General features: G+C 45.1%; 1 protein-coding gene across 14 annotated transcripts in view; it reads left to right on the top strand.

Moving 5' to 3' along the window:
* GNG12 (G protein subunit gamma 12) overlaps positions 1-15,746 on the top strand; it is a 127,061-nt gene extending 111,315 nt beyond the window's left edge. For 9 of the 14 annotated variants that reach the window (XM_078072941.1, XM_078072940.1, XM_078072939.1 and 6 more), the window contains 2 exons: positions 10,025-10,143; positions 11,836-15,746. In XM_078072941.1, the coding sequence (XP_077929067.1) occupies positions 10,051-10,143; positions 11,836-11,961 (219 nt within the window). In that variant the 5' untranslated portion in view covers positions 10,025-10,050 and the 3' untranslated portion in view covers positions 11,962-15,746. Of the gene's footprint in view, positions 1-1,040; positions 1,201-10,024; positions 10,144-11,835 lie in introns of those variants that run through there. The other 5 variants (XM_036103731.2, XM_036103730.2, XM_036103732.2 and 2 more) reach the window with 2 other exon arrangements.
* The last annotated feature ends 8,522 nt before the right edge of the window (positions 15,747-24,268 follow it).

The raw sequence follows: 24,268 nt of genomic DNA on the forward strand, positions 1-24,268 counted from the left end.
GTCTTCGAAGGAAACCTGAGAAACTGATAACAGGGATCACCTCGGGAAGTCTAGTGTAGAAGGACAGCGAGTTTTTGTTGTCTACCCTTTGGGTAAATCTGTTTAAAATTTTTCCTAGATCTACATGTTCTTTTAAATTTTAGAAACTAATGAAACAGGAGTCATTTCTTTTTCAGAATAAGTAAAATAACTTTAAATAAAGCCCATAACAGTGCCTGGCACAGAAAAATCACTCTGTACCTGTCGGCTCTTGTGTTGGATATTAAATAACTGTAGAATTCATCCATGTATTTATTCTTTCACTCATGGATAAACAGATGAGATCTCCAGCTATCCTTAAGCCAGCCATGCAGATAGGAGCAAATCATTTCTCAACCAGGCTTGCTATGTGAGGGAGAGAGTAAAACTTGTTTCTAAAGGTCGTACTCCTTGTTGATGATGAACTCATACCTCTGCAGGGTCCTGGCCTGGCATAAGCAGAAGGGGCCGGGTCCTGCACCTCTGCAGGTGACCATCACAGAGCTGCTCCCCACAGCCCACCTTCACTGACTGCAAACCTGTTTGGGGCCCAGTATGGGGGTGCAAAGCAGCATTGCCCTCAGAATCTGGGCGCTGCACAGGTGGCCAGCCCAGGCTGGAGTTGAATGTTCACAGTGCCGGCAACTGACCCAGTCAAGTGCACTGGAGTCCCAGGGACTCCACCCAGGCTTCTCAGACCTGTGAAGGGAACCAAACAGGTGGGTAACCTTTGGCTTGGAACAGTCAGTATTCTGTGGGATACTTGTGGGAAGGAGCAGCAGGGTGTATCCTATGTCTAAGAAAACAAACACCCGACACAAACACCCCAGAGTGATAGGTTCACTGGTTGATGTGTTGGTTGCTACATCTCGTGTCTTAATCTTAGCCAAGTGTTTGTTGAAGCCCCATTCTCTGAATTAGTCAATAGGAGAGAGAACATGGCATGGGATAACTCACCTGCCTTGTTAAGGGTGTGGCTCTAAAGTAGGAGAGATCTGGAGCTGCAGCAGCGTCATGGGAAAGCTTCCGGGCCTGGCCTCTGCAGTCAGACCGCCTGGGCTCACATCCCACCCAAGCAGCTTGCTGGCTGTTTGACACGAGGCACAGACTTCACTTCTCTGTGGTTCGGTTCCTTCCTTTGTAAAACAGCGATGAGAAGAGGACCCATCCCGCGGGGTCACGGTGAGAGTTCAGTAGGATAATGTATTGACAGGGATTGGAGCATAGCCTGGGGTCTGGCATGCGCAAGCTCTCTAGTAGCAAGTGCCTTTGTGATAAGGATTTTTATTATGGTGGCAGAAATGTTAGAGAGGATCTGGATTGCAGTGCTGAGCCCTCTGGACTTTTCCTGGGGTCCTGGGGAATCCTTTTTTGCGACGGGGAAATAAGTGGACAGTGGCACTGTATCTCAGCATCTAGTGGTCGGGATAGATGAGACTGGAGAAAGGAAGGTTAGAGGCAGGAGTCCTGTGGTGAGGCTGATACAGTGGCCCTAACTTGAGGTTGCTGGGAGCCACGACGGAGATACAATGGAAGCAGAGAGAATGGGGGGAAATAAAAATGGAGGGTTTGTCAACGTGTAGGGAGCAAGAGAATTTGGAAAAGTGCCAGGGTCTAAGGTTGCACTGCCCCATGAGGCATCCACTGTGACTCATGAACACTTGAAACGTGGCTAGGCCAAATCAGGATGGGCTATCCGTGTAAAATGCACACTGAGCTTTTAAATATTTAGTACCAAAAAAAAAAGGTAAAACATCTCAATTTTTTTACATTGATTACATTTCAATTTTGGTCATATCTAAATAAAATATTTCGCTTTTTTCTCTTTTTTTCATGTGGCTACTAGAAGGATTTTTTTTTTTAAGATTTTATTTATTTATTTGACAGAGAGAGAGCACAAGTAGGCAGAGAGGCAGGCAGAGGGAGAGGGAGAAACAGGCTCCCCGCCAAGCAGGGAGCCCAATGCGGGACTCGATCCCAGGACCCTGGGATCATGACCTGAGCCGAAGGCAGACGCTTAACCGACTGAGCCACCCAGGCACCCCGCTACTAGAAGAATTTTTAATCATATATATGGTTCAGGTTTCTATTGGATAGCACTTGGTCTAAGGAATCAGGAGCAGGGATGAGGCAAAAGGATGCCTCAGTAACTGGGACAATGGTGGTGTCACTCCCTGAAGAAAGGGACATCAGAAAGGTTGGGGGCAAGCAGTGGCGTTTCACCGGCTTTTCCATGTGTTGTGTTCGAAGCAACTCTGTGCCATTTGCATGTACATTTGAATAGGCTTTCATTTAAGACAGTGGAGTTGTGGTAAAGGGCTGCACGAGAAGCGCGTTGGTCATAGCTAATGTCACAAAGGTAGGACGTCATCTACCCTGCTAAGACCAATGTGGGTCAGGCAGGTGCCGGGTAATTTACATATATTCTTTCATTTCCTCCTGCTAACGACCCTGTGAAGTAGGGACTATTATCATCCCTTCCTATTTACAGATGAGGAAACTGAAGTTCGGAGAAGTGAAGCAAATGAGTTGTAGTAAGTGATGAGCTAGGATTCAAATTTATCTGACCGTCAAAGCCCTCTTCACTCTGCTGCATCAGTCCTCGAGGACTGAGCCCCTGAGAAAACCGAGTCCAAAGAAGGAACAAGAGCTGTAGAAAGCAACATCATTGGACAGGCAAGAACAGGACAGTCTAGCATCACTAAGAGGAGAAACTTTCCAGAAGGAAGTGGCTGTTCAGAAAACAAATTTAAACTTTTGTAGCCAAGAAGTGTGCAACGCTTTTTCAAACTGAAGGATACTCAATCCTGTAAGTTAAGGTCATTAAAAGGAGTTAGGAACCCGCTACTCAGGCTCTGCAGCTGTCTCCTGGATTTATTACCTAGATTGGCTCGTTCTCGTGGCTTCCTACCAGCTTCCCTAGGGATGATGGGATCATTCTGTGTCTTTTGGCAATAGCCTCACCTAGAATCTGGGGCAGTCCTTCTTTTAAATTCTCCTTCACCGATTCTCCTTCACTTAGGTCTTCTCCCAAGGCCACTTAACTGGATACCTACTGCCATTGCTACGGAGACCACTTATCTAAATGAGCAACAGGCTCCTTTAAATGGAGGTCATGACTTCTTTTGGTCAGTGCTCCTGACAGTTCCCCTGCTTCCTCCCCATTCCTTCCTTGTGTTCTTGATGTTAGGAGGCAAGTATTATAGATGGTGATTAAGAGGATGACCTTGAGAGTCAGGTGGCCCGAGTCGCAGCTCTGTTACATAAATCAGTATAGTCTTTGGCAAGACACTTTTGACCTCTTTGTGTTTCATCTGTAAAACAGAAATGCTAAAAGAACTCATCTCTAAGAGGATTAAATGAAATGATTCCTGGCATTCATTTACCGGGCACATACTCAGTAAATGGTGATGGTCGTCAAAAATTATCATTATAGCAATAGTATCCTCATCCACCGTCATCATTCTTCTTCAGGCGCATGTGCCTGGATGGCAGGTAAAATGAACTCCTCCAAGATACCAGATAAGGACTTCGCAAGGGTCTGCAAGTAGAAAAGCATGCTGCTTTTAGAGGATGAACTCTTTTGAGGTCTTGAGAGATTCATTTTGCTGGTTCTGAGCCCATATAAACTCTTAGAAGAGCTCCAGTCACTATGTCTCCAGCTCAAACTACGTTTTCCACGGCTCCGTGCAGTCCTGCCTCGTCTCTGCCTCTCATTTTTTCTCTCCCCAGGCCAGTAACTTGTCTTTCTGCCCTTTGCTCTCCACATGGGGCAGGACCAGGGCAAGACGTGTGGCTGGCTCCAGGTCCACCACCCTTGATCTTACAACCTGCAAGCTTTGGTTGGGGAGAAGGAGAAAAAGAATTTCATGTCTTACTTCTCCCTGTTTTCAAGTCTCAGGGTTTGGTGTGTTCCACAATAATAGCATAATAGTAGAAATCCTAGCTAATCTTTGTAAGTTATTTACAGATTACAAAACAACAGATTAACAATTGTGTATCAGTCAGGGTTCAGTTACAACAAACAGAAAGCACTCTGGGCAATGCCGGCAGAATGGGCTCTCACCCCAGGGATGAGGTGCTTGCATAATCAGTAGAAGGGCTGGAGGAACTGGTTCTTGACATCCAGACCAGGACCAACTGCCAGACCTCAGCGCAGAACTGGCCCCCGGGACCCAGCAGGAAGTGGAGACTCTTGGGAGGCTGCTGCAGCCGTGTGGTTTCTTTGCACCACATTGCTCCTGACTGCACGCTTCGGTGCTCCCACCAAGTGCAACCTGCCTACCACCCTGCTGGCCCGCAGAAAAGCAGCCAAGCCGCAAGAACTGGCCTTCTCGCTTCCACTTTCCAGATCTCTGATGAATGCACCCCTTCGGCGGGGCCCGCATCCTCCAGATGCAAGAGAACCTTAGTGTCTCGGTTGGCTCAGGCTGCCCTCACAAGCATCACAGACAGAGTGGCTTAAACGCAGGAATTTATTTTCTGGAGGCTAGAAGTCTGCACCAAGGTGCCAGCAGGGTGGGTTTCTTCCGAGGCCTCCCTCTGTGGCTTGCAGCTGGGCTGGCTTCTCCCTGTGCCTTTGCGTGTTCTTCCCTCTCTACTCCTCTGGGTCTAAAGTCCCTCTTCCTGCGAGGATACCAGTCATATTGGATCGGGGCCCACCCTACTGGGCTCATCTTTACTGAACCCCTATCTCCAAATACGGTTCATTCTGAGTTATTGGGGGTTAGGACGTCAACGTGTCCATTTGGCGGGGGGGCACGCTTCAGCTGGTAACACTAGGAGAGGTCGTATTTTCTGTCCATCGCCGCAGGTCAGGGTATAGCAGGAGGAGGGTAGGGAGCTGCCCGGAGCCGCGATCGGGGACTGCGGCTGCTCAGAGCAAGTCGCCGGGGTGTGAGCAGAGGGTGTAGGCACTTACCGCTCAGCAACAGTATTCTTCTTGTTGATTACACTCACATGCTTGTTTTATCTGATGCTCTTCAACAACCCTTTGAAATAGAAATGTATTATTATCCTGATTTTTCCCATGAGAAAATTGAGGCGTACACAGGTTAGGAGTCCTTCCCCAGAGCCCCAGAGTGAGGCGGTGGCAAGGGCAGGGGTGAGCTCAAGTCCCCTGGCCTAATCTCGGAGTATGCCGCTGGAACTCAACGTCCAAGGCATGGTACGAAGGCCGCGTCCAAGTGCAAATAGAGGGATGGGCAAGTGTGCCAGCCAATGTGAAAGCAGCAACCACTACTCAGACCCAGCCTGGTTTTGTAAGATTTTCTGATTTTTCCGGAAATCTTTCTTTGTCTTAAAGTGAAATATCTGTTTTTCAAAGGTTGACAGTCAATTTAAAGTTCACACACACACACACACACAGAGTTAACCCTGTGTGGGGCCCGGCCAAACACACCTGCAGTCTGCATTCAGCCCGTAGGCTCTGATTTAAAATAAGTGTTCATGAGATTTATTAAAATAAGTGTTCTTAAAGGTCTGACTACACTCCCTCTCAGACCATATTAGGAAGATGTTGCTACTCCATCATATTACCTTGAAATTCTTCTTTTGCTCTTCTGCTGGGTGCATTTTTCTTGCTTCTCATGGAATGCATGATTTTTTTGTCTTGTCAGTGAACCTAGGGACCCAGCATTTATTAATTGTGTGTACAGGGTACAGTACAGATAGACGCTCATTTGTCCTCCCAACAGCCCTGTGAGATAGGTATGGCTGCCTGCACCCCTTTAATGGATGAGGGGGACAGACAAGGAGCCGGGCTAAGACAGTAAGACATTGAGAGTAGAAGGCAAGATCAGAGGGGAAGTGGAAACCTGGTCTTTTTTTTTTAAACCTGCTGTTTTATTATAGACAGAAGGGGTGTGTTTACTCAGAACACTGGCTTCACTCCAGTGATTCTAGTTATTGGCCAGGCCCGGCGGACTTGTGATTCAGGGGCTGCTTCCCCGAGTGAGCTCCCGGACACACTTTCCATCCCCACCCTCTCCCGGCTCCAGGCCCCTCTGGACAAAGATTAAGGCGCTCTTATAATTCCCTAATGGGAAAGCGTGTTCTGAGGAATTTCTAGAAACCTAAGAATTCAGATGAGCAACAGCATTAAAACTAATGCCAATTATTTGAATAAATAGTACATGTGTTTATTCAAATCTGCTAGCCACATGTAAAAATGCGAACAAGGCCGCAGAAACGATAGCCGGGTTTTTATCAAACTGGGGGTCTGTGCAGGCCTCCCCGCTTCTGGGGGCGGGGCGGGGGGGGTGGTTGGATAGAGCGCTGGTGGCTCAGGATCTCCAGATGCTGACCTCAGTCCTTGCCTACTCGTGACAGTGAGAACATTCTTGCTTAGCTTGCAGAAAGGAGAAGGGAGGTCTGTTTTCAGGGCACTAGACAAACAGATGCTTTCTGCCCCAGAAGGGATGGCGCACAGCCACAGAGCAGTCAGCAAGCCAGGACTCCGGGTCGTTGGGGTCAGGGTCACCCTTGCCCTGTGTGCTCGCGGGTCAAATTAACTGGAATTGCATCCTTTCCTTGAGGCGGTGGGGATTGTGGCTGCTGGGGTGAAAGGCTTGCGAGCCGGTTCAAGGCTCAGGAGCTGGGTGAACTTGGAGCAAGTTTTTCCAACTTCAGGTGCCTTGTCTCTAAAAGGAGGATGAAACAGTAATCCGGCTTTCAGGCTTCGAGGGAGACTTCACGGACTCCTGTGTCTGAAAGCAGCGTGTATACTCTGAGGTTCCATAGAAGTATCAGGTGTTGTTTGCCTTGGAAGCGATTCTTAAAGAATGAAGCAAGCTTTTTATCCACCTGGTGGCACAAGGAGCCAGCCAGACATCCTTCCACTGAGGGAAGAGCAGGGAAAACACTCTGAAGGCAGACAGGGTGGGAGAGGCCCTCTCGGCTGGTCTGGCCCGGCCTGCTGTTGAGGAGATGCAGAGCCGCTGCTGGTTGGGAGGAAATCCTCAGCTGGACCTCGGGCTCCTGTAAACACCACCGATCAACAGCCAAAGAGCGTGGCCCTCCTCCCACACACAGGAAGCGGCTCAGCCCACCGAGTCCCTCCTGGAGGCTCCTTCCGTTGAAAACAGTAGCATTCTTCTCCCGTAAGAAGAGTGTTGTAATAAGAGACTAGGTTGTTTTCCAGTGGCCCAGTACACAACTTTTTCTAGGAATGACCACACATACCCCATTTAATTGACCGGCCAAAGCTATTCCTATACAATATTCAGCAGGAAATTGTTTGTGTTTAATAATCTGTGAAACTGTGAAAATCACCCATGTCCTAAACTTTAACGAGTTTTCTGGGTGGGTTTATACATAGGCCAGGGGAGGGAAGTGGACTTTGAGAAGAATTTGTCTTTGAGTTGGGAGCCTGAGAGAAGCTGGGGGGGGAGGGGCAGCAGATAGGGTTCCACTCCCCTTGAAGCAGAGAAGGGTCCCCCCGGGAAGGAAGCAGGGGAGAAGGTGGTTAGTGAGGGAGCAGGTCAGAACAGATATCAGAATGGGGGATCAGAGTCCAGTGGTCGCGGTTTTTAACGTGACTATAATACAGTCAGGAGGAAAGTCCTCCAAATACTAGTGGCCGTTTCTCACCGACGTTAGAGGGACCTACCCCAGGATTTTATACGTCGAGCCTACCTCGGGGAGCTCTTTGCTCGTAGGGCTAGTCCTGACGCATGTGAACAATGGAGCAGTTCCAGGAAAACTCGCTCAGGCCTTACAACCTTTGTGCCCTGGAAGCTGAGGAGAAGAAAATGCTTGGCGTTATTCTCATGCAAAGGGACATTCAGAAAGTCCTTAGGAGGCAGCCTGGAAACCACAGGCCCTTCAGAAGGGTATCATGTTCACATTCTGGAGGCTGGGGCCAATCCTCAGAACCCTGGCCAACTGGCACGGGCGCCCAGCTCAGCATGCTGCAGGGGAAGGCGAGAGTGCTGTGAATCAGGGCACTTCGCTGCGTTCACAGGTCCCATTCCAGAGGCTCTGTTCCGAAGCCCTGTCCTAGGAGCACAGCAGAGTGCTGGGCCAGGCTGCCGGGTAGGAGCACAACCCCTGGGAGCTGACCGTAGGCCTCTCCTCTGGGTGGGGCAGGCTGACAGGAATCTGAGGAAGAGGCAGCTGGGCAGGGAGTGTGTCGAAATGAGGTCGCCAAGGCCTCGGATAAAGCAGGGCCACCCTGCCCTGCCCTGCCCTACCATTCCTCCTCCCACTTTCCTGCATTGCCGGGGCTTCCTTCTTCTAGGGGATCCTCCGGTGGCTGTCACCAGCCCCTCCATCCTGCAGGGACTGGGTGCAGCAGCGTTGCCTAGGGGTGCATTGAAAGGAGGCTGATGCCAGAGCACCCCCTCGCCCTGGGCCCGGTCATCAGGTTCCCTGGGACTCACTGACCCCGGGGTGGGGGTGGGGGGTGCAGACAGGTACACAGGGGACTTCTGACTCCTGGTGCTGGGTGTGACCTCCAAGGATGAAAGAAGAGCAGCTGCTATTTTTGGAGTGCCTTGGTCCTTGGCTAAACACTACATGGCATCAGCGAATTAACTCCTCAAACACACTCCTCCCCTTCAATTATGTAGAAGAAAACGTGGGCCCATAGAGGTCAACTAACCAGCCCAGCTTCCCCCAGCTAGTAAGCGGCCAAGGCAGGGTCCAGACCCAGGAATGTGAAGCATGCTGATGCGGCTGGATGTCAGAATTGTGCGCACAGCTAAAAGCACAGTTTTATTTGTGCATTTGACCCAAAGCTGCCTCTGACCAAGGCTCTACCCGGGTCTTGGCACTGAGCCCCAGGGAAGCATTCCACGTCGGGTGAAACTCAGGTAGAGCAGCTTCGTGCCCACATCGTGGACGCCGTGGAGCCTGGGGCTCGCTGTCCTGTTTTGCAGCCTTATCAGGTCCTAAGCCTTTACGGCAGATGGGCTCTGTGCGGCTCCTGCAGGAGGTTGAGTCAGCCTGGCTTGGCTGCAGGCGCCACGGTGCCCCGAGACTTTGCTGAGCCCTAGTCGCGGACGAGGGAGGCATACCTGCTGTCTACCTCCTCCTCTGAGTCATAAAACTGCCACACTGGTGCCAGGCCTGCCAGCTCTGCCTTTGCCCCCAGTCGCCACCGCGCCGGGACAGAACTTAGCCATATATGGCAGAGGCACCAGGCAGGACTTTCCCCCGAGCCTGCCTTTGGGAATATGTCCTTGGACAGCCACACGGGTTGAAGCTCAAAGTCCGGGAGGTCTCCTTCACCTTTCTACCAGGTGGCTGGGCTGACAGAGGAAAAGGGCAGCCTCCGATCCAAGGGCTTAGGCCAGAGAGGAGAGTCAACCCACAACCCTGGGGTGGGGGTAGAGGATTAGCAAGTGGCCTGGCCCCAGGATGAGGCCAGCCCGAGGCAAAGGAGTGAAGGAGAGAGTTCTGTTAAATACTTCAGGCTTTAGGCTGCTCCGTGTGTCCCCTTGGACATTTGCAGTGAGTCCATCATTGAGAGTCTTCCAGCTGAAAGGGTCCCACTTTTTCTTGAATAAAGACTTCCTTATCTGCCTAACATTCCTCGAACGATTGCAAACCTCGATAGCACCTAAAAATGCACCCTTTGTGCAAAGTTCTCCAGAGGCACTCTCCTTTGCTGTTTTCTTCAGTTGCCAGGACTTTTGAATCAGTGTAATAGTTGGGTAAGAGAGCCAAAATGAAATAAAATCGAACTTTCCATTAAAGTACATAGCAGTAATACTAAACCGTATGCGTAATGTGGCCTGTGCTTGCATTCGCTTACGTTGCTGGAAGCCTCCTAACTACCACAAATGTTTGTGTTTGTTCCCTCTTAGAAAATGCTAGAAAAGGTTCCACTGTGCTGTATGTCGGGGTGCACGGATTAAACGACTAGTACTGCAGACAAAGGAGCTCCAGTGGGAGGGCATCCTAGTAACTACTTCCCAGAGCCTGTGAGGACTGGGAAGGTGCACCCTTTGCCCCTAAGGAGTGAAAGCTTTAGGACTGCTTCAGCAATTGGCGTTCTTTTCAGGTTTCAGGTAGAAACAACAGTTGAAGATGTCCAGCAAAACGGCAAGCACCAACAACATCGCCCAGGCCAGGAGGACGGTGCAACAGTTGAGGATGGAAGCCTCCATCGAGAGAATAAAGGTCAGAAGCCTGGGTGCTCTCCAAAAGCGAGGCCACCTTTTAGAAAGGGCAGTGCCATTTAATGTGGCTGGGGGGTCTGGATTTTCCAAGAGCAAGCGAAGAGTCTCAGAATCTTAACTCTCATTGCTACCTGGCATGGGCTTCATTTTCATCACTGGGCAGCCCAGGTGTCTGAGTTAGCCTCTCTGTTTGGACAGAAAAACCTAAGACAGGATCCTTCCCCGGCCGAGCACCGTCAAGTCCCACGATCTCTGTGTTCTGCATTGGGCCCAGGGGTCCAGACGGACTTTATGAACACCCTTGTCATCCCTCTGGAATTTACCGAGTGTTCTAGAGTTCTCAGTGCAGGTGAGCTAGCCTTGCACAGCAAGTCAACACTCGTGGTGTCCTTTTTTTAAGAGTATGTTGCTTTTTAAATGTGTGTGGACTATTTTAATGACACATATTCTGCAGCCAGCGTGAGTAACACCAGCCTTCATTGAGATCTGGAAGAAATGGGAAGGCATTTATAAGGTCACCTGACTTCGAAGTCTTCCGCACTCCCCTCCCCCATCCCAAGAGACCGAGGCAGTGTGTGCCCTGGAATGTTGTGAGTAATGCTGTTTCCTAGGAACTGAAGCAGTCACCTGCTAAATTCCTCTGGGCCTGGGGACAGTCACCTGTCCTCCAAAGAGCAGGCTGCCTGGGCTGTATCTGACAGGACTCAGCTATCCTGTGCTCCTTGCCTGAAGCCACGGATCTGATGATTCTGCAGGATCTCGATCCCGGCTCCTGAACAGGGCAGGGCATTTTCCGTTTTTAACTCCCGTCTGAGGAAGGCACTGAATCTTCCCATTCCGGTTTTGTCCCTCTTTTTATTTTTCCAAGCCCAGTCTTGAACAGTAACCCTTGAAGCTCTTCTAGAACTTCACTGTCTCTCAAGAGTATTGACTCCAGGCCCGTAATGCAGTTCCTAAACTGTGCTGCATTCCAGTTTTGTATCAAATCCAAACTAAGATACACCTTTCCCTTGATTCCTATACACTTCCCCCTCCCCGTACTTAGAGAAATTTCAAGCCTATAGAAGATTTATAACAACAAACACCCCTATACTGTTTGCCAAGATTCACTGATTATTAACATTTTGGCACATTTGCTTTCTCTTTGTCTACACACACACCCACACAACACCTATCCTTTAAGCCACTTGAAAGTTAGGTGCCCACATCGTGACCCTGCTCCCTTACATACCTCACCATCTGTCTCCTGAATACAAGCGCATTCTTCTGCATAGCCACAGTACAATGGTCACATTCAGGATCATCTAATAATAATCTGCCACACGGTCCACTTTTGAAGAATCCAGGCCCCTCGTGTTGTAGAATGGCCCGCACTTTGAATACCCCGGTTTGCTGAGGTTTCGATTACCGTTAAATGTTTTGGCAGGCGTACTTGCTCGCTGGGGGTAGGTCATCTGTGCTCACACTAGGAGACACATGAGGTCATTTTGTCTGATCTTTAAGTCTGATCACTTGGTAAAAGAAGGCCAGAGCTGCCAGATTGATCCGTTTACAGATCTCTTCCCTTTCCTAACTCACAATTTAGGAGAAGCAGGCTCTCAAAGTATCACGCCGACAGTCTTCTGCCCAGCAGGCAACTCTGCTTGTAATGTTGGTAAATAAATTATTTTGTTTGGTTTTTTCTACCTGTCAGGTTTCAAAGGCATCAGCGGACCTCATGTCCTACTGTGAGGAGCACGCCAGAAGCGACCCTTTGCTGATAGGGATACCGACCTCAGAAAACCCTTTCAAGGATAAAAAAACTTGCATCATCTTATAGAGGAACAGTGAAATGGCTCCTCGCCTCTTCTCAACAAAGCAAATTATGAGCAGCTCCTTGGAAGAAATTTACCTTCAGCTTATTTGGTAACCACTGCTAATAACTAAAATACTCTAACTTGGAATAATCGACTCTGACGTCTTTATTTTCCAAGTTGCCCTTTCTCTAAAACACCTTTTACTGATTTAATCCAGAATAACAGTCTTCTTTTCCATTTGATAACGATGGTGACATATTGGGTTACTGCTTAAGAAAAGTTGGCTTGGGCCATTTTAAAAAAGACAATTATATATTTCTAAATCTACGAATAACCCAGTTATATCCAGACCTAAATTACCTAAGTACCTGTCTAGATTAAAATGCCAAGAATAACTTAAGTCCCAAAACCTTTACATCCTAGTATGTTCCTAATAGGGTTGTGGCAACTGTACAATGTACCTGTGTATATATATGTCTTTGTATATACACCTATCAGTGCTTATTTCCTTAGGAAAATTTCTCTCTCCGTGCCCTCAGTTCCTCAGCTCCAGAAGCTGTACCTTTGTCTTGAGCCGTATGCAGGTAGAGTAAGATTTTTTCATATAGTTACTGTACAAAAAGTAAAGAACATCCTAAAGATTGTAGCCACGGTAATTGAGTAATGACGAAATCGTGCTGACCTCTTAAGCTATAATCAGCTGAACCAATTAAAGTTACAAACTGAACTAAAAGCCCTCTCAGGAGGTATTCACAAGGGAGCCTTTTGGGCTTCAGTGATCCCGAGTCTAGAAAAGGGGAGGAGGCCCCTGGGGCTCATGTTCTCTGGATTAGGGGTAGATACCTCTGAACTGTCCACCCTCATGCTTGGAGGGAGACAGGGTGCACATGAGCCCGGCCCAAAGAGAAGCAGGAATGTGTGAAAGCCAGGTGCTTGTCTTAGCCAAACCTGGTGATTTCCTCATCTCTGCCCTTTATCTTTCCTCTCCCGCTAGAACAGCTCTTTCCAGAGGTGGCATTCACCTCCCCAACCCCAAGTGGGTAGAACGTGGTGGGAAAGAAAAGTCAAAGGTATCAGACACTAAGCCACTTTTCAAATACCTGGTGGGCCACTGTGTTGTTCCCTACCTTGTCCACAAACCCCCAGGGCAGTCTTGGATTCGGGGGTACACTACTTGGGCTTCAGGGTTCCAGCAGCTGGTCATCGGGTTCCTTGATAGTCCCTCTGGGCGTGAACGGAGCCTCACATCCTTGGAATTGCCAGGGGGCATCCTGAGGCATCTCCTATGGCCAGAGAGTATGTTAGTTTTATCAAAGAGGGAGGAAGGGTCCCTTTTTTTTAACAAAAATGCTCACTTAAGGGCTCAAACCATACACAAGCCTTTGATGTTCGAATTCATCTTTAGTTCATTAAAATATCTACTAGTGAAGGATTCAAAGCTTATTTTCAAAAAGGATCCAACCCCAAGATGGAATTATTTACAACCGTTTTCCCTAGTTCTGTACAATCTTGCTCTGTTAACACAAGCCCCTTTTAAAATCTAACGTCTGGGTTTTGAGCATGAAGCTGATTGTGGGTGAACAAATGCAAGGCTATTTTTAAACTGCTCAAATATAGTCAGGATTTCCCCAGCCACCTATCTGTTCAGCATTGTGAACTGCCCTCACTTTTCCAACATCATGTGAAAATCATGCCACTGGCCTTAACCTCTTGTCATCTACTGCTTGGTTTTGCAATAGGCCCAGTTTCCAAGTAAATTAGAGGCACCTGTTTAGGAGAGAGAAAGGTGAAATTTGAAATATACACTAAAAAGACAACATTACATTTAATGCTTCACTGAATGAGCCTTTTCTTTTAACGAGTATATTTTTCTACTGATCATTTCAGCACACTAATCTTATTTTCATTTTGATTTTAACATTTTAAGTATTTATAATACAGCTTGTTAAATATTTTTATGAAATTTTATTATTCTTTTTGGTGTATGTGCACCTTTTCAGTAGCAAGCATAGTTTATTCTTTAGCACTAAATTATGTCCTTTTGACCTAACAGAAAACAAATATGTTTTGCTATTTGTTGATACGCTTGTAGTGATAAGGAATGGACTTGAGGTTCCAGGAGATTTCATTTTTGCTGGTCAGATATCATAAAGGCTAGGAGTATGAATGTCATGTAACTTCCTAACTAGGTGTAGGGCATGTTCAAGAAGTGAAATCCCATCCTTGGATGCTGGACCCAGTGGGGAAAAATTGTAGCTAAATGTTGATTGACTTACAACTAGATGTCTATGTAAGAAAATCTATGTATAGGATATGCAGAAGTCACTTTTATTTATCAGGCTTTATTCTACTTATGAACCACAATTTAACTGTTCTGCAGTAGCTGGTTTATAATGGACAAATGCCCAGTATGTGTTGTTGTTTTTTTTTCCAACTACCACTATAAAGACACAATCACATAATATACATGCAACTTCTTGACTTCGTATCTATGAAGCTATTTAAATATGTGCATTATATTTTTGTCTTTAATGCTGCTTCTGTTAACAGTGATCTCTTTTTTCATTCTTATATATTCATTAGTGCATCAGTCTGTCCAGTTGAGGCCTCGGGACCATGGCAAAATACACTAGACAAAAGTTCGTGATTCCAAAGTATTTTACAGAGACACATTATACCAGGTTGTTCACAAGGTCTACGTTGTAGTTACTTTTTCTTCTAAAAAGAATCAGGTTTTTACATTTCCTTACCTTATTAAAATCAAAGTGCCATAATGATCTTTTAAAGGAAGTACCCGACTTGCTTTCTCTCTGTACTGTTTTTATACTTTAAACTATCAAAAAAATTATACCAATGATTTAGTAATTTTGAGGCATAGGTTAGTTTAGGTAGAAGATGTGCTAAACTTGGCTTCAGATGCCTTCTTCTCAGCCAATTTACAACCAAGATAAGTGTCATTTGATTATTCCAACTATTGATTAAAGATCTATAGAGGCCCAAGAAATGAACTACAGTACATGTCAGTCCTTCTCAATAAAATAAAATACTGGAGTGTGTTGAATTGTATTGATTTCTTTTATGGTAGATCTGTTAATAGGAACAAAATACATGAATCACATAGAATTACGTGTAGATTAAAATAGAGCACTTACCTAAAGTTGGGTGGCCTGGATCGTAGCCTTGGATCCTTTTCCAGCCAATCCTGTGTCCCTGTGTCGTGTGACTTCGGACAAGGCACTTCATCTCGCTGGGCCCCCATTTCACCCTCTGTAAAACAGGCGGCTTAAAGTAGAGGCTGGTGGAGACTCCCCCCCCCCCCCCCGATGCCTCGGTCCATTGGCCTACCCCTCTACAGGTCCTGCCAACATGTTGGTGCTATAAGCTGCTTCAAATAGAAAATTGGTTCGTCTATCATATATGCTCATTTAATAGCTTACGAAAGGCCTTTTTGTTATATAGCTTTTTCTAGTTTTATGGACTTGATTACTGTAATGTCTTGTTTTTAGTCATGTCACTCTAAACATCAGTCACTTGATGTTTCAGTAATCTGCATTTGATATATAGTTGGAGGGGATTTTGTTATTTCATAGCATTCTTTGGCTACTCATCTGTCCAGCATCTTATTAACCTAAGCACTGTGATCATTGTTTGGAAATCTGTCCTATGGAAAGAATAAAAGCATTTACTTCACATGTACTTTGCAGATTTGAAAGAAGTGTCATTAAAACATCATTGTTCTCTTTACTGGATCAGTGCCTCACTGTATCATCCTACCCGTGTTTTGCCCAATAAATTAATAGAAGACCCATTCTCTTCCCTTTTCCTTCATTCAGTTAACATTTTCTGAACACCTACTGAGAGCCAGAGGTTGAACACAGGCTCTGACACTCAGATGAGTAAGACTCAGACCAGCCTGTGCCAAGCTCACAGTCCAGAGCAAGGTGGGTGGGAATGGCAAATGCATAAACTAATAGAGTACATGTGAGAAGGTGAACATGCAGGACTGTGAGCTCCCAGAGGAGACCAGCTCCACAGCAGTGAAGTCTCAGAAGGCTTCCAAGGGAGGTGATGTTTGAGCTGCGTCTTGAGAAAAGAAAACATTGTAAGCACTGGAATGAAGTCTTGGGAGGAAGTGAAGGAAAAGGAGAGTGGGCTCAAAACTAGTCTGCAGAGTACCTCCCATACTACTTGTTTATCCTGCAAGCAACAGGAAGGCAGTGGAGGTTATTAAAGAGGAATGATGTAATGATACCCAATGTGTGGAGGGCTGTTTCCCATCCTGAGACCCAGCTGTGACCATGGAAACAGATAACAAATGAAAAGGCCATTACGCTCACAATGACTCATATTCAGCAAGTGTTTGCCAAAGGTACCCTGCCTCCTCCTTAGTCCCTTCTTCTAGGGCTGGGATTCCCATGGAATGAAGAGAGAACATCATCCAGAAAGGGAAAAAAGGCAGCCAATGAGTGGTTATGGACCAGGTAGCTACAGAGATGGCCCAGGCTTCTGAGAATCAGTACTTACACACTACAGAGGGTAGGAGCAAAAGGGTCATTCAACCCTTTCTAGGAAAGGACTAAAGTATTTAGATACTTTGGTCATGAAAAGCAGACAGCAACTGACATGTACTTTCACTGGTTCAGACCAAATTGCCAGAAGTTCCTATAACTCGAGATGGAAGACAGTTGTACTGGGGGGGGGGAAGGTAGATGGGATTGGGTAGGGGTGGGTTTAAAACAAGGTGAGGAAAGAGAGTACAATGAGAAGGGTAGACTATGTAAGTCAACATGGCAGATGAAATGTTACACTGCCTTAATGTTATGAACAAAGAACTCACACCTACAGGTGCTGGCGGTAGCTTAGTGTGGAGATACAGGTCATGTGACCCTCCAGCTTTCTTGGATATGGGGGGCGATTAGCTTCTCATTGGCAAGATGGTCAGTTATAACATGCTGTGTGTGTGTGTGTGTGTGTGTGTGTAGTCACTATAAGCCTTGTTAAGTGCTATGTAGACAGTTGTGGAGGATTTCTCCCTACTTCCCTCCCTGTCCCTAGGTTTATAAACTTTTGGCTTACAGCTGTGTTTATAGAACCTGATCCCACCATCAGCTGTAGCCATCTTTGCACAACCTAGGATGGATATTGCCTTTCGTTTATCTTCAGAGCAAGGTCCTACTGACTACCCCTTTTCCACTGTAAGCAGGAAACAATGATGACCATGCCTTCAGGTGAGCCCTTCTGTTGCTCCAATTTACTGTCTCCTTATCAGAGCCATTCATGTCTCTTAAGGCCATTTAACTGTAGGCCAGCCGTCGGCAAACATGTACAGCTGTTCTCAGGAACCCCCACTTCCAACTATCAATTTTTTCAGAAACCAGTATTTTCTTTCTTTGTCCTGAAGGAAAATGCAGTCCAGATAAATTCACCCTAAAATGCTAATGACTTAATGGATAGTAGAAGATCATTGGAACTACAAAAGAGGACTATGAAAAGAGCAATGCTTAGCATAAAGGAGAAGTTAAAAGTAAAATTTTAGATATCATCAAGAATTATACATACGAAGCATGCCTATACCCTATAAATTCTAGATAATCTATACAATTATAAAAACAAGTAATTGAAATCATTGAGATACATAATGGTAAGATCCCAGGTTTAGAAGTCTAAGAAATTGCAACCAAAACATCTATGTGCAAGTTGCTACTTCTGGTCTCTAGGTCCAGTCATCTCCCATCCTTTCACACACACATCCTGCTTAGATAGAAGTGACAGCCCTATTCACTAAAGACTTTAAATCTGGTCCTAACATAAGATATTCATCCTGTGACATCATGAGGGCCCTGTGGATCCATAAGTTGATGTACTAGGGGCAGGCCTAAGGCAGTCACTCACTGGAAAAACATGGCCAGCAATACCTGCTTCATTCCTGGCACTGATAGACTTGAGAATTAATATCCCCTGGGATGAGGTCAAGGCTAAGCCTAAGTACAAGTTGGCATGTGAACAGAATAGAAAAACCAGAAATAAGCCCATGCTTATATGGTCAATAAGAATGTAGAATGAGGAAAATAGTCTCTTTGACAGTGCTGGGAAAGCTGGGCAGCTACATGCAAAAGAATGAAACTGGACCACTTTTTAAACCATACACAAACTCAAAATGGATTAAAGACCTAAATATGAGACATAAAACTCATAGAAGAAAACATAGGCAATAATTTCTTTAACATTGGCCTTAGCAACATTTTTCTAGATGGGTCTCCTCGGGTAAAGGAAACAAAGGCAAAAATAAACTACTGGGACTACACCAAAATAAAAGGCTTTTGCACAGTGAAGGAAACCATCAACAAAATGAAAAGGCAACCTCAATTGGGAGAAGATACTTGCAAATGATATATCTGATAAGAGGTTAATACCCAAAATATATTAAGAACTTATACAACTCAACACACACACACACACACACACACACACACACACAGACACACACACAATCTAATTAAAATAGGCAGAGGACCTGAATAGACATTTCTCCAAAAAGACATAAAGATGGCCAACAGACATATGAAGAGGTGCTCAACATCACTAATCATCAGAGAAATGCATATCAAAACCACAATGAGATGTCACCTCACACCTGTCAGAATGACTAGAATCAAAAAGTCAAGCAATAATATGTGTTGGTGAGGATGTAGAGAAAAGGAACCCTCTTACACTGTTGGTGGGAATGCAAATTAATGCAACCACTGTGAAAAACAGCATGGAAGTTCCTCAAAAAATTAAAAGTCAACATACCGTATTGTCCAGTAATTCCCCTACTAGGTATTTACCCAAAGAAAACACAAACACTAAATTGAAAAGATATATGCACCCCTATGTTTATTATAGCATTTTTAAAATTTTTAATTCCAGTATAGTTAACATAGTTATATTAGTTTCAGGTGTACAATATAATGATTCAACAATACTATATATTACTCAGTGCTCATCAAGACAAGTGTACTTTTAATCCCCTTCACCTATTTAACCCATCCACCCACCTCCCCTCTGGTAACCATCTGTTTGTTTTCTACAGTTAAGAGTCTGGGGGTTTTTTTGGTTTCTTTTTCTTTTGTTCATTTGTTTCTTAAATTCCACATATGAGTAAGATTATATGGTATTTGTCGTTCTCTGACTGACTTATTTCACGTGGTGTAATACCCTTCTAGATCATCCATGTTGCAAATGGCAAGTTTCATTCTTTTTTATAGCTGAATAATATTCTATTGTCTGTGTGTCTGTGTGTGTATATATATGTGTATGTGTGTGTGTGCGTGTGTGTATGGCACCTCTTCTTTATCCATTCATCTATCCATGGACATTTACTTGCTTCCATATCTTGGCTATAATAATGCTGCAATATAGCCAAATTACAGAAGCAACTAAATACACACACACACACACACACACACACACACACAAATAGAATATTCAGCTATACAAAAGAATGAAATCTTGCCATTTGCAACAACATGGATGGATCTAGAAGGGTATTACACCAAGTGAAATAAGCCATCAGAGAAGGACAAATACCATATGATTTCACTCATATGTGGAAGCTAAAAAACAAAACAAAAAAACAAAAAACAGAAACAGACCCATAAATACAGAGAAGAAACTGGTGGTTGGGGGATGGGCAAAATGGCTGAAGTCGAGTGGGAAGTACAGACTTCCAGTTATGGAATGAATAAGTGAGATATAAGGTACAACACAAAGAATAAAGTCAATGATACTATAATATCGTTGTAAAATCACAGATGGTAGCTATACTTGTGGGCATAGCATAAAATACAGAGTTGTGGAATCACTATGTTGTACCCCCGAAACTAATGTAACATCGTGTGTCAACTACACTTCAATTAAAAAAATCTCAAAACAAACCCATGACGTAGCTCCTATTATTATCCCTACTTTACATATGAGGAAATAGAAGCTTGAAGAGATCCAAATGTGTATTTGATAGGCCTTTTAAGAACACTGAATGTTTCATGAGCAGTTAGTATGATGTAAGAGAAAGAACACATGTCCTGGAATCAGGAAGTGTAAGTTCTAGTCCAACTGCCACTAATTTGCTGTGCACTCTTAGGACATTTATGACTTCTGGTCCTGTTTCCCGAAAAAAAAAAAAAAAAGGATTTACTTTAAAAAGGGGATTTAGGCTAGGTAATTATTAACATTTCTTCTCACTTTAAATTTTATACAGATTTGAGAGAGGAGACAATTCACTTTCAGTTGCATTTTGCCATCCCCACCCCAAGTCATTTTACATTTTCCTCCTTGAATTAAAAATCAGGAGAACCAAAGTCTATAGAGTATGGGGTCAGAGAAGGATATGTGGGTTTGCTGTATGTAATTACAGGTATTTAAAAGATATTTAAAGAATCACTTCCTGATACTTCAGCTACTGACTCATCAGCAGGACTGGAAAGAATTGCAGAAAGGTATTTTGTATATAAGCAATTAATAGAATTGAGAGAGCAAAGCTCTAACAATGCCTTTATAAGGAGTTCAAAAACATTACAAAAAGAAAAGCAGCTCACTCAAATATTAAATGTGAATAACAGGGCATTTGGTTTTTTAGAAGCAGGACAAAGAAGAATTCATTCATTTGTTGAGGTCCTACTAGGAATGTAGCCCTGTTCTAAATATGTCCTAGGATAAGACAGAAAAGACATGGATCTCCCAGGATGGTTGGGGCAGGGGTTATAGGGTTGGGCAGTAGGAGGTAAACAGATAAATTACTATGCAATGTGACAAATGCTGTTATAAGAAGTTGGCTCTGAAAGAACAAGACAGAAATCACAGCAGGAGATCTAAGTGGAAACAGAAATATGTAATATGCCTGATAGAGAATTTAAGGTAATGATCATAAAGATATTACTGGACTTCAGAAAAGGGTAGAGGACATCAGTGAGACCCTTAACAAAGAGATTTAAAAAAATAACATATCAGGGGCACCTGGGTGGCTCAGTCAGTTAAGCGGCTGCCTTCAGCTCAGGTCATGGTCCCAGGGTCCTGGGATCGAGCCCCGCATCAGGCTCCCTGCTCGGCAGGAACCCTGCTTCTCCCTCTCCCACCCCCCTGCTTGTGTTCCCTCTCTTGCTGTGTCTCTCTCTGTCAGATAAATAAATAAAATATTAAAAAAAAAAATAACATATCAGAGATGAAGAACTTAATAGATAAAGTTAAAAATACAAGAGATGGAACAAATAGTAAGCTAGAGGAAGCAGAGGAATTATCAGTGACCTGGAGGATAGAGTAATGGGAAGCAATCAAGCTGAACAGGTGAGAGACAAATAAATGCTGCATAATGAGAATGGACTTAGAGAACTCAGCAACACCATCAAGTATAATTAACATTCACATTATAGGGATCCCAGAAGGAGAAGAGAGAAAAGGGGCTGGCGGGGGGGGGGGGGGGGGGCGCTGGGCAGAAAATGCATTTGAAGAAATAGCTGAAAACATCCTGGATCTGCGAAGGGAAACAGAGATCCAGATTCAGGAGTCACAGAGATTCCCCCCAACAAATTCAACCCAAGGAGGACCACACCAAGACACACAGTAATTAAAATGACTAAAAAAAAGTGATAAAGAATTTTAAAGTTTGCAAGAGAAAAGAAGACAGTTACGTACAAAGGAAACCCCATAAGGCTATCAGCTGATTTTTCAGCAGAAACTTTGTAGGCCAGGAGGCAGTGGCTCAATATATTCAAAGTGCAGAAAAGGAAAAGTCTTCAGGCAAGAATAGTCTATCCAGGGGCACCTGGGAGGCTCAGCCAGTTAGGTGTCTGCCTTCAGCTCAGGTCATGATCTCTGGGTCCTGGGATCAAGCCGCATGTGGGGCTCCCTACTCAGCAGGGAATCTGCTTCTCCCTCTCCCTCTGCCCCCCGCCCCTGCATATTCTCCCTCTCCCTCCCCCCCTGCCCCTCCCTTTTCCCCTCCCCTCCCTCCCTCCCCTCCTTCCCTTCCCCTCCCCTTCCTTCCTCCCTCCCTCCTTTCCTCTCTTCCTCCCTTCCTCCCTTCCTCCCGCTCCCCTCCCTCCCTCCCTTCCCCTCCCCCCCTTCCCCTCCCCTTCCTTCCTCCCTCCCTCCTTTCCTCTCTTCCTCCCTTCCTCCCTTCCTCCCGCTCCCCTCCCTCCCTCCCTTCCCCTCCCCCTCCCTCCCTCCCCTTCCCCTCCCTCTCCCTCCCTCCCTTCCTCTCTTCCTCCCTTCCTCCCTTCCTCCCGCTCCCCTCCCTCCCTTCCCCTCCCCCTCCCTCCCTCCCCTTCCCCTCCCTTTCCCTCCCTCCATTCCCTTCCCCCTCTCTCCCTCCCCTTCCCCTCCCTCTCCCTCCCTTCCCTTCCCCTCCCTCTCCCTTTCCTCTTCCTCCCTCTCCCTCTACCTCTTCCTCTCTCTCCCTCTACCTCTCCCTCCTCTCCCTCCCTCTCCCTCCCTCTACCTCTCTTCCTCCCTCTCCCTCCCTTTCCCTCTCCCTCCCTTTCCCTCTACCTCTCCTCCTCCCTCTACCTCTCTTCCTCCCTCTCCCTCCCTCTCCCTCCCTTTCCCTCTACCTCTCCTCCTCCCTCTACCTCTCCTCCTCCCTCTACCTCTCTTCCTCCCTCTTCCTCCCTCTCCCTCCCTCTCCCTCTCCCTTTTCCTCCTTCTCCCTCTCCCTTTTCCTCCCTCCTTCTCAAATAAATAAAATATTTTTAAAAAATAGTCTATCCAGCAAGGCTATCATTCAGAATCAAAGGAAAAATAGAGTTTCCCAGAAAAACAAAAGTTAAGAATTTATGACCACTAAACTAGCCCTACATAAATGTTAAGGGGGACTCTGGGTGGAAAACAAAAACCACAAGTAAGAGTAAGAAAGATAGGAAGCACAAAAGCAAAAATAAATAAGTATATCTGTAAAAATCTATCAAGAGAAGCACAAAATAGAAGGATGTAAAATAGGATACCAAATATCTGGAAGATGGAGGGAAGAGAAGTGCAGAATGAGTTCAAAATTAAGCGACCATCAGCTTAGTATAGACTGCTACATGCAGAAGATGTTATATATAAAGTGAATGGTAACCACAAATCAGAGAGGAGTAACATATGCAAAAAAACAAAACAAAACAAAGAATAAAGAATCCAAATATATCACTAAAGAAAACCAGCAAACCACGAAGAAGAGAATGAGAAGAAAGGATCAGAGAAAAACTACAAAACCACAAAATAAGTAACAAAATGGCAATAAATACATATCTATCAGCAATTACTTTGAATGTAAACGGACTAAATGCTCCAATCAAAAGACACAGGATGATGGAATGGATAGAAAAACAATACCCATCTATATGCTGCCTAATAGAGACTCATTTCATATCTAAAGACACCTACAGATTGGAAGTGAGGGGGTGGAGAAATACTTATGCAAATGGAGGTCAAAAGGAAGCTGGAGTAGCAATACTTATATTGGACAAAATACACTTTTAAACAAAGTCTGTAAAAAGAGACAAAGAAGGACACTATAAAATCATAAAGGGGACAAACCAACAAGAAGATATAACAATTGGGGCACTTGGGTGGCTCAGTTGGTTGAACGTCCAACTCTTGATTTTAGCTCACGTCATGTTCTCAGGGTTGTAAGATTAAGCCCCATGTCAGGCTCCGTGCTCAGCAGGGAGTCTGCTTGGGATTCTCTCCTTCTCCTTCTGCCCCCCAACTGCTCACACTCTCTCTCTAAAATAAATAAATCTTAAAAAAAAAAAAAGATAATATTTGTAAATATTTATGTACCCAACATGGGAGCACCCCACTACATAAAGCAGCTCATAACAAACATAAAGGAACTACTCAATAATAGTACAACAACAGTAAAGGACTTTAACACCCCACTCACATCAATGGACAGATCATCCAAACAGAAAATCAACAAGAAAACAGTGGCTTTGAGGGACACACTGGACCAGATGGATTTAACAGATATATTCAGAACATTCCACCATAAAACAGCAGAATACAGACTCTTTTCAAGTGTATATGGAACATTCTCCAGAATAGATCACATATTAGGCCACAAAACAAGCCTCAGCAAATTCAAAAAGATCAAAGCCATACCGTGCATCTTTTCTGACCACAATGCTATGAGACTAGAAATCAACCACAAGAAAAAATCTGGAAAGACCACAAATACATGGAAATTAAATAACATCTTACTAAACAATAAGTAAGTCAACCAAGAAATAAAAGAAGAAATCAAAAAGTACATGGAAACGAAAATGAAAACAATGGTCTAAAAACCTTGTGATACAGCAAAAGTGATTCTAA

The sequence above is a fragment of the Halichoerus grypus genome, chromosome 5 (genome assembly GCF_964656455.1).
Source record: "Halichoerus grypus chromosome 5, mHalGry1.hap1.1, whole genome shotgun sequence".
In the NCBI taxonomy this organism is placed as follows: Eukaryota; Metazoa; Chordata; class Mammalia; order Carnivora; family Phocidae; genus Halichoerus; species Halichoerus grypus.